The sequence below is a fragment of the Plasmodium cynomolgi genome, chromosome 14 (genome assembly GCF_000321355.1).
Source record: "Plasmodium cynomolgi strain B DNA, chromosome 14, whole genome shotgun sequence".
Taxonomy (NCBI): domain Eukaryota; phylum Apicomplexa; class Aconoidasida; order Haemosporida; family Plasmodiidae; genus Plasmodium; species Plasmodium cynomolgi.
The window spans coordinates 1123245-1134236 of record NC_020407.1 but is presented as its reverse complement, the minus strand read 5'-3'; the positions used below and the strand labels follow the sequence as shown (position 1 = coordinate 1134236).

The 10992-nt window shown below is 37.9% G+C and overlaps 2 protein-coding genes across 2 annotated transcripts; both read right to left on the bottom strand.

The window, feature by feature from the left end:
• Positions 1-3604: 3604 nt before the first annotated feature.
• Positions 3605-5737, bottom strand: PCYB_143520 (hypothetical protein; the record flags this gene model as incomplete). Its single annotated transcript, XM_004224823.1, has 2 exons — positions 3605-4560; positions 4612-5737. The coding sequence occupies 2 exons, from the start codon at positions 5735-5737 to the stop codon at positions 3605-3607; spliced, it is 2082 nt and encodes a 693-aa protein (XP_004224871.1).
• A 3180-nt stretch (positions 5738-8917) lies between these two features.
• PCYB_143510 (nuclear movement protein) lies at positions 8918-10103 on the bottom strand (the record flags this gene model as incomplete). The annotated part of the gene is made up of 3 exons (XM_004224822.1): positions 8918-9162; positions 9297-9458; positions 9659-10103. The coding sequence occupies 3 exons, from the start codon at positions 10101-10103 to the stop codon at positions 8918-8920; spliced, it is 852 nt and encodes a 283-aa protein (XP_004224870.1).
• Between the last annotated feature and the right edge of the window lie 889 nt (positions 10104-10992).

Here is a 10992-nt window from a genome sequence, read left to right as displayed (position 1 = left end):
TTTTTATAAAAAGGAGAGGGGAAAAAATACACAGAGTTTTAAAGCAGTAAAAAGTACATAAATTGTAAAAAATGGGAAAAAAAATAAAATATACGATTAAGTGGGCTCTACATTACATGTACAAAAAAAAAAAAAAAAAAACTATTTGTATACATGTACGTAAAGCAAAATGTATAAAAAATTGTTATGCGTCAAGTAAAAACAGCGTGTAAAAAAAAAAAAAAAAATAGGGGGGGGATGAGAAAAGAGGGGCGAGCATAAAAAATCTTAATTCATTTTGTGCGAAGGTTATGTGTTCAAGCAAATGTACTACATGTATTTGTGGGACGTGGCTTTCAAAAGGCGCTTTTGGCGAGCATATACACCCGGTTTACATGCAAAACGTACGTTACACGTAAGTGCGAGCGCGTCAGTACAGTGTGTTTATGCGTATGTATATTTTCGAAATCGTACGGTAAAGTGTACATTCCGAAGATATGTCACGTACGCATATAACATCGGGCACGTATGTACATACGTACAACATACCCTGTAACCTGTACTGTACGCCCACTTGTGCTCAGCCAAGTTTTAAAAAAACTTCTACAAATATGCGGCTTCGCCTGCATGTACAACGGTTAAGAGCAGATTTTCAGTTTTTATATTTTAAGCAAAAATATAAAAAGAAAAATGAACATATCGTTCATTATCGCCATTTATATGTTTATGGCAATTTTTTGGCATGTTTTTTTTTTTTTTTTTTTTAAAATGAACATGAAATAAATTTATGTTGTAAAGAAGTATGGATTAAATATTATTTTGCGAAGGAGGGTGAAAACGATTGCAATATAATATATGTGGTACACTGTACATATATGTGACTGAATATGCGCATAATGTACATGTAGTATATACGCACAGATACGCGCATAACATAACTCGTACGTTACGCACTATAATATATGCTACTGCGCCAAAAGAGAAATTTCGCTTACAAAAAGTACAAATAGAAGAAAGGTTATTTTTGGCGCGAATGAAAATCATACTGCTCGCGCGCCGCGCGCCCGAACGCTATCCGAAAGTATTCATAAAAAAGAAAAAATGCCTCCAAAAAAATTCGTATACGTACGTATATGTATACAGCGCAGCACAGCACAGTACGGTACGGTACAGTACAGTTCACTTCAGTACAGTACAGTACGGTACAATTATGTACCGCAAAAATGCCATATGTTTAATTTGAACGTAACGAATGTCCGCTCGATACGCGCGTATATAATACGCACGTAGTACATATTTGCACTTGCGCTTTTTCGCCCTTCTTTCTCGCCTCATAAAAACACCAGCCAGGCTATTATATCTTTCGCGCATATGGGTATTTGTTATGTAAAAATTTATATGCATCATAACGCATGGTTAGTCTTTTTTTTTTTTTTTTTCTCTTTCGTTTTTTACTACTTGACCACATCGATTAAATCCTCCAACCCCGCTTGAGAAATTACCGCAATAGGTATGATCATTAAAAAAGGGGTAAATATATTTTTATACATCCGAAGGGTTTGGGCATGTATATTATGTATTAGCAAATGAGTCAGCTCACCATACGAACAAATAATCGTAAGAAAAATACCTTTAAAAGAAATATTTTTTTTTTTTTTCACGTTAAATGGGCTGCACTGCATAACTACATACAACAGCAGTTGCTTTCGTGAAAATAGAATAATCTTGCAACCCAACCAGTTTTTAACTTTGAAAAAAGTGATATGAAAAGAGAAAAAAAAAAAAAAAAAAAAGTCACCATTTATGAGAAGTAGCCGTTTTTCTCATCTGTGCCTAATTAAGCGCATATAATAAAATGCTGCTCTGTTACCGTTGTGAGAAAAAAAAAATTTGTACGGATGCGATGTTATGCGTGTTGACATCGATCGATGTGCCATGCAACGGCTTAACCGCCTAACCTTTTACGTGAAGCAGAAAAAAAGTAGAAGGGCACTTAAAATTTTACAAAGATTTAACGCCTTAGGGGAGGCCACTGTTTTTGCCGCTTTGCCGTTTTACCACTTTTATCAGTAACACGTGGCTCGGCCGAAGGACGCACAGAAAAAAGGCACTATCATATAGGCCTAAGATTAAACAAATCGACCTTCGAGTTGCAATGCATCTGTATAGCATTCGATAGGCTCAATTGCCCATTTGGAGAGGTCGATTCGAATCGACAAATCGCGCTTAATCCCCATGTGGTTCAAAAAAAAAAGGAAAAAACATATACATAGATATATAAACTGACCTGATACGTATGCACATGTCATGTCTGGGACACTGAAAAGAAGCGTCTGCTGATCAGAGCACTCTGTATACGACTTCGCCACTCATCGTGCAATGTCAAGTGAGCCATGCACGTTCCCTGTGCATGTCGATATTATCGATTAAGGCACCTCAACGAATTTTATGTAAACCATTAGAGTTGAATCTGTGCACGGGTGCACGTGTAGTTGGGTGTTCACTTCGGTATGCTTCTTTACGCGCGCACTCTTCCAACGCCGAAAAGGAGCTACTTACCACGTGCAAGTTTTTATTTCTCTTTGCCGGTATGTGCACTCCGCCACTTTAGGCTACCACCAGTTGCCTTTAAAACGAACCCTCATAAGGGTGTGTTCATTTTGCTCGAATGCTTAATCAACAGCTGCTTTAAAGACAAAGTTCGAACGTTTTCGTGCGAGTAGGGGGAGACACGCATGGATGCAGATTATCAAATGGGGAAAAAAGAAAAATCAAGTCAATCAGGTCAAATTACATCAAACTGCATAAAATTACATAAAATCGTATCAAATTGCATAAAATTTGCATAAAATTGCATAAAATTGCATAAAATTGCATAAAATTACATCAAATTGCATCAAATTACATCAAATCGCGCCAATACAACCACGTGCACGCGCAACCGCTGGGGCGTAACAAAAGTCATGAACATACGAAGTTGCGCTGTTGCACTGTTGCGCTGTTGTGCCATTTTGCGGGTGCGCGGGTGTGAAGCAACGAAAATATAAACCTATAAAACAAAAAATTAAAAAATGCATAAGCTTTACGAGAATGGGGTGAGTTGAAAAAATTTCCCGCCCAGGAAAGGTTAAACAAATGAGGAGTGAAGTATCAAAGTTGCGTGAAGGTCTTTGCGGAAAGATACTCAGTAATATGGACGCACGCCTCGGTGCACGTGTTTATGTGTGCACTCCGTCCGCCCTTAGCAGTTGGTAAAACTGACCACAAGATTTGTGAAAACCAAAATAAATTAGCATAAAAAATGGACAAAGTGGGTTCCCTTTATATTTGTTCCACTGAGGGGACGTTGTTTGTGTCGGAAAAATTCACCACTTCGAAGGGGGACTTCTGATGGAATTCGTTTCTGTGCAAGGGTAGAAAAGAACGCTAGAACTGTAAAAGTTCGCACGAAAGGGGACCGCCAATATGTGCTTAAATCTGTATCAGCTTGCATACCGACCACCTGTGCACGTTGCAGTTTTGGACGGTCCTAACGTACTTTATTTTATTTTATTTTATTTTATTTATTTTTTTTTTTTTGTCCATTTCTTTAACATAAGATGGCAGCAGTTCGGGCGGGGGAGCATCATTTGTGGTTCTTCCCCTTCTCATGGGATTCCTTCTTTTGCTGCTGCACGAGAAAAACTAATTCTTCAAATTTTGTCTTAATTTGATCACTTTTGAGTTGATCCCCCGTGGTTTGATTTTTGGTTTTGTATCTTTGGGCCAACTCCCTGGCCCTCCTTTTAAGGTTCGCAATTTTAATTTCCATGTCACTTACATCACTGGCTGCGGAGGACATTAACTCTTTTTTCTTTTCTTGAAATACTTTCAGACACCCGGCTAGTCCTCCCTGATTCTTAAACGTGAGTGTTCTCGTAGCCCTCCTCACGAAGGGCACATAGTTCGTTTCGGTGTCATTATCCTTGTCGCTGCGGTCGGCGTTCTGCCCCGCGTTGTTGACCAACCCAAGGCTCAGTTCGCCACTCCTACCCATCTGATCTTTACCACCATTATTTTCAGCCCTATACATTTCGTCGAAATTTACTTTGGTCTTTCTCTTAATCAGTCTATTCGCTGCTTTATTTTCATCCTTTCCATCTTCACTTGCCCTTTCAATAGTGTTGATGGAATTAAAATGGTCAGATTTCGTGAAGCTTCGACTTAGCAAGTTTTCCAAAATGGTCGAACTATCCTTTTTACAAAGTATAGACAAGTTGCTGCTCGAGTGATTCAGTAAGCTGTTAATTCGCTCGCTTAACTTATCCGAGTTTTCTGAATCACCCGAACTCATCGATTGAAAAGATTTTTTTTTTTTTTTTTCCACCATGTCTTTCATTAAATCGTCGTAACTGGTTCTTTCTTTGTCTGAGGAGTTGAACCTTTGCTCCGATTTCTTGTCACTTTTGTGGCTCCCATGGTCATCACTTTTGTGGCGCCCATGGCCATCACTTTTGTGGCTCCCATGACCATCACTTTTGTTACCCCCCCCGTGATCAACTTTGCTGCTTTCATTTGACTTCCTCAAATTGCTGGTTTTACCTGGATGGTGTAAATAACTTCTACTTACTGCACAATTTTTGGTTACATTACCGTCGTAATTATGGACATACTTTCTTGCCCCTTTTTCAAACCGTCCCCCTCCCTCCTCCTGATGAGTAATTCCCTTTGCATTTTCGCTACAATCTTCGTAGTAGTGTTTATCGTTATCATCGTGATGGTACCTTTTATCGTTGTGATACTCTCCACTTTCTTCGAAATATTCGCCGCTTGCTTCACCGTGTTCTTCACTTCCATCGTAAAGATGGCAATTTTCGTCGTAACAACCCCCGTTCTCATCATAGTACATCTCATTTTCTCCCTTGTAGACTCCGCTCTCATCATAATACTCTCCACTTCCATCATAATATAACCCGTTTTTATCGTAGTACCCACCATGCTCATCGTAGTATCCACCATGCTCATCATAGTAGCCCCCATATTCGTCATAATACCCCCAGTTTTCGTCGTACTGTCCGCCAGCCTCGTCGTAGTTCCCACCGCTTTCATCGTAGTGTCCACCGCTTTCATCGTAGTGTCCACCGCTTTCATCGTAGTGTCCACCGCTTTCATCGTAGTGTCCACCGCTTTCATCGTAGTGTCCACCGCTTTCATCGTAGTGTCCACCGCTTTCATCGTAGCGTCCACCGCTTTCATCGTAGCGTCCACCGCTTTCATAGTAGCTATTTTCCTCCGCCTCACCATTTGGGTATTTTCCATGCCCGTTATCTTCATACGAGTCGTCATACGTCTCATCATGCTCTAGCATATTCCCATATTTATGTTGTTTTATGTTGCTCTTAAAGGAGTAGTGTTTTGTGTTGCTGGCCGCGTTGGAGCCTTCCGAATTCGGTTTTGAGGTTTTTCTTGGTGTATATGCATAATTATGGAGTCTGTTTTCCAACCTTTTTCCCTTTTTTGTTTCGACTTTTCCGTTCATAACATGTTGGGGATGATTCTTATAATTTCGTTCGTTCCACTTGTCCACATTTGTGTAACCATGGTATTTATGGCTTTTCTTTTCCTCATAATTTTTGGCACTTTCTGCAGTTACCTCTTCTTCTACTGCCTCCTCTGTTGCTACTTCTTCTTCGCATTCTCTCCATCCCCCAGAGAGGGTATCAAAATACCACCACTTGGTGTTTATCACGTCGTAATAATATCTCGTATCATTCGGCATTTTTTTTTTATTGCTAATTTTTTTTTTTTTTTTTTTTTTTTTTTTCCTTTTTGGTTCGTCGTTCTTTTTACATATGTACTTTCTCCATGTCATTTCTTAAAAGTTTTAAATTCAAATCTCACATTTAACACGTGATAATGTTCTCATAACATTATATATTCCGTGTACTCATATTCTGCTTTGTTAACAAACTCTACAGTTGAATTTTTCTTCTTGGTTTCTCTATACTTGACATGTTTACCAAAACGCCATCTTAATATTAAGTGCTTCAAAAATTGGAAGTCTTTCTCACAAAAAAAAAAAAAAAAAACGACTTGCTATGGAAGTGAAAAAATCTGAGATATATTGGTGCTGTACAAGTGTACATTCCTACGCACATAAATACGTGTAATTTTATATATGTATAAACACACTCATGTAGGCAAACATTACTTATTACAACATTATGTTTGTCGCGTATCCGCGTATGCATGTACATATATGTATATACTTGTTGCCTGTTAAAAGTTGCAACCAAAAGTAAAAAAAAAGTGGGAAAAAAGGAAAAAAAAAAAAAAAAAAAATCAGAGCAGGGCAGAATTACGCATGTACACCTTCACATATTATGACGTTAATGACAACATTTGCAAATTGCAGGAAGGAAAAACAGATGAAAAAAAGGTGATTTGAAAGTACGCAATGGTTCAATATGGGAAGGGGGCTGTTCGCACGATGCGCACATATACATGGATATATTCATATATTTGTACATACATTTACGTCACTCCAATTTTTTTCCTCCACTTTTTTTAACGAGGAAAGAAATAAAACGAACATTTCTACTTCCACGACAGCAAAAATCTGTTGCGAAAAAAAAGCGGAAAAGGAAAATGTACTCCAAAGTGAACGCTTAACCATTTTGGGGATTGCATCCACCGAGTGCAATTCTTTCAGGGGCACACACAACAAAAAGTCGAAAACTGAAAGCATAAAAAAAGTAAAGTAAAAGAAAAAGTACAAAACAGCACAGAAAAGGAAGGAGTGAATATGAATAAAAATTAATTTCCCAAAATTGTATATGCTTTGTTCGCTTTGCGTAAGTGAAACTCAGTTACACGCGTCATACAAGTGCAATTTTTCTTCCTCATTGGCATGTGTACACATTTTTTCGGCAGTCAGAGGGATAAAACGTTTATAATGGGATAAACGCGGGTAATTTCGTTTGCTTCGTTTTGCTTCGTTTTACTTCGTTTGCTTCGTTTTTCTTTACTTCTTTTTTTTTCGCGCAAGTTGCACAAACTTTACAAACATTCGCACACAATTCTGTAAATTTTTAACTGCGTCAGCTTTGAAAAGGAAAAATAACACCGTTGTAGATATGCTAAAAATAAAGTGCTCCTAAAAGTACCACTTTTGAATATGCAAAATGGGATAAAAATGAATGACAATGGTTTACCCTAAACGGAAAGGCGAAAAGTAGGATGTGGCAAATGTTGTGCATTCGGTATGTCCTACGAGCAAGCAATTTTGACAGCCCCCAGTGAACCGCATAACGAATTAATTTTGCTCTTCAAAGTGAGCTGCTACATCCGTGGCTGTCATTAAAGGGAAAATTCTGCATTACAAAAGAAGAGCAAAGGAAAATCATGCATGATATCGACATGTGCATACATATGTGCCATGTGGCGTAACTGTAAAACAAGAGATCCTTCCGCCGACCATTCTGCAAATAAACAAATAGGGGAAGGCACTACAATGCCATTTTTCTGCCAACACGAATTTGTATATGCTTATATATCTGCACATATGTGCGTAAATAGCATTTCGCTAAAATGCAATCCGAATGAAAGTGCCCGTATACACACATTAAAATAAGGGTCTATAAAACGCTCGCGCGAATTTTCAATCAATCGTTGTTCTTTATTCACGCTACCATTGTTAAGACAACGTTTGAAGCGCTTAAACAATGTGACCAACTGCAAACATTTTAACATAGCAAAAATTAAAAGAAAAAAGGAAATAATAAGGATGCACGTCAAAATAGCTAGCCAATTAGACCAAAAAAATCACCTGATCAAGTGATGTAAAAAAAAAAAAAAAAAGCTACTTGTGTGCATAAAATGGATAGAGTCCTTCTTAGTTGTATTGTTTGGTTTCCAGGTTGCACCTATAGCATATATACGCTTTTCCAAAAAGGTTAGTGAATGGAGATATTCGAAAAGCGATCGATCATACATGAGAACAAGAAGGTTCATTTTATTTTGTTTCATTTTACTTCTTTTTGATATTGCTTTTAAATGGGGGAAAATAGCTACATTTAAAATTCTCTTAAAATGGGGGTGCCTCTACTGACCCCCTTCACAATGGCTGAAAGGCATATTAGTTGCAAACTAATTGTTCAATAAACTTTTGTCATTTAAATGAAGCAAGAAGGTTGACTTTGAATATAGATTGCTCACCTGAAGGCAATGAAGTATATTTCGTAAAACACATCAAAAAAAAAAAAACACAAAAAAAAAAGGGGAGAAAAAATGTCATTAACAATACATGCAGACAGAACATCACCATTTCGGTAGAATAATTCTTAAAAAAACGCCATTTTTCGGATTTTTTTTTCGGCACAAGTATCATGTTTAATGATAATGTGATGTGCGAAAGATGGGTATGCGGTAGGGGGGAGAGCTGTCAGTACGGGTAAATAAATGAATACGTGTATATAAGTACGTGGGGGCGCATCGGCGGACAGGCGGATTCACAAATAGGCACAATTTAAAATTTTTCAAATTTTGAAAATTGACTAATAATTTCGGAAAATCGCGTCTAAATTTCTTCTGGCGAAAATTCACTTCATAAGTGGATATCCTTTACTGCTGATAACATTTTTCAGCATGGTCTGCGCTTTTAATTCTTCAGGTGACTTGGCCCCTTCGTTTTTTCTACACACATTGAAAGAAAAAAGGGCATATAAACATATACAAGCTAACTACATGACTATTACTAAAGCAATGAATTGGTCATGCATTCTTTTCTTTTTTATAATCACGTCTTATTTGTATGCAAGTAATCTTTTGTAAAACTGCAGGTATGAGCAAAACACGCAGGAATAGACGTACACGCAAAAATGTGCTTGTCCAACTCCATATCTTTCAAGTACATATATTTATGCATAAAAATGTAAAATACTGTATTTTTGATATAGGGTTACATTTTCTGCTGGTGCAAAAATTTCCGTATTTCTCCCTGCGTTTTTTCATCAAAATCGGTTAAGTTCTTTTTGGACTCAATTTTGGAAGTGTCTATTTCTGGGTCCCCCATTATTACACATGGCCACCAGTTTTCTCTTTTTTTTTCCAAAAAAATAATTAGCTTTTTCTTGTCCTCTATGTTCCACATGCATTCCTGTTTATTCACTTCTTCATAAAAGGTGCCTTCCAGTTTTAGTTCATCTGGGGGGTGGAAGTGGGGCGAAAAAAAATATAAAAAGTAAAGTGCATATAACTTTAAAGAAATTATATCGCATCACTTTTAAGCAAGTTGCAGAGGAGTGGTAAAACTGTTCGCCCTTCCTTCTTCGTCTTACTTTTGTGATACACTTTAATGCTTTTGTTCGTAATTTGGACGTTGATTTCGCTGGTTTTTATTTCAGTGTGGAGCGGCATTTCTATGTTAATTTCGTTTAGCGCCTGATTCCAGAGATATTTCTCAGTTTGTCCGCCATTCCAGGTTGATATGTGGGTTTCACCTGAATGGGGGTGCATATGAATATGTATGCATGTATATATGCATGTATGTATGTGCGTGTATATGTGTGTGTATCAGTATCTATGCGCATGTATGCTTAGAAGACGTGGCACATATTTGTAGCCCCCTATCTGCTGGGGACAGTCGCTATGCGTTTGTGATTTCCTTCCCCCTTAACGGCATTTCCAAATAATTTATTACTTGCAGTGACACTAAACGGTGTCGCTCCAGTTTCTACCTTCTTCTGCATATCGTTCTGTTTATTTTTCACTTCGCAGAATTTTGAGGTATTCAATTTTTTTAACTCATCACATGAAGGTAAATATTTATTCCTCATGTCTTCACTTTCGATTAAATACGGCTGCTTTTTCATAATATAATTTAATTGGTGTTTTCTAAATGACTTCATTAAGTTTTGTTCTCTGCTATGTGCTTTGAATCCACACTTGTTGTTATTTAAAATATCTTTCCCTACAGTGCCATCATACTTTTTGGCCAATGTTCCTATATCATCCTCATTAAGCATTACGTGGAAGTAGTCAGTTTTGTGTTCGAGGAATGACAAAAAGGTTTCTATTAAATTGTCTATCGACTGAAAATCTCGCGCAATGGCGAGTAGCATATTTTCGTGCTTTTCGTTTTCCATATTTTTTTTTTAATTTCACCTAAGCCGTAGAGGTGGCAGCAGCTGTTGATTTGTGTGACGAATTTAACTGCAAGTCTGCGTTCGGGGGTGAAGACTGTCAAGTGGGCAGTAGGAGAGAGGTGACAGTTACGCAAATGACTACACCAAGGAGGAGCAGCAAAGAGGTGCGGTTTAACAAATGGGTGATTAAAATGTTGGGGTTGAACTGTGCAGACCCCTAACCAACGAACTAACGTAGAAACGCAGCAAAACTGAAGTCAAAATAAAATTCCATGATTTTTTTCATAATTTTTAAATTCGTTCAAATTTAGTTATGCGTCATCTAGCGGAAAGAATTCGCGACAAGCGAGCAGTGTAAAGCGCATGTGTGACATTAGTTCAACGAGCGGGGGGCTACGTTTAAGTCGCGCGGAACTTCTTAAGCTAGCTTTGGCTGATTTAGCAAGTGAAATCTTCACGTTTGAGATGTTTCCAATTCGCTCAATTTGTTCCTTTTCATTTTTTCACTTGGCACGCTTGACATGGTATGCGCTTTATTTTGCTGATTTTGGTTTGCTTTTTTCTACCTGCACAATTGCCCGCAAACATGCAGCAAATGCCTTTTGGCCGCATGAATAGTCGAACGATGGACTGAGTAAAATTTCTTTCTTGGACTGGAAAGCAAGGGACATTACATTATTCCATGCGCATGGTGTGCGGTCAAAAGTATATCCATATTTTTTAGCGAAAACGCGTAAAATGGCAGGAACAAGAAAACATGCCACGTATGGTTAGCCGTATGTGTGGATAAGTGTCAATGTGTTGGTGCAGAAGTTTGCACAATTTATGCAACGTGGTTAAATTTGTTCGAGTTTTTTTTTTTTTTCCCCCTTTTTCGTGTGTTCCCTTT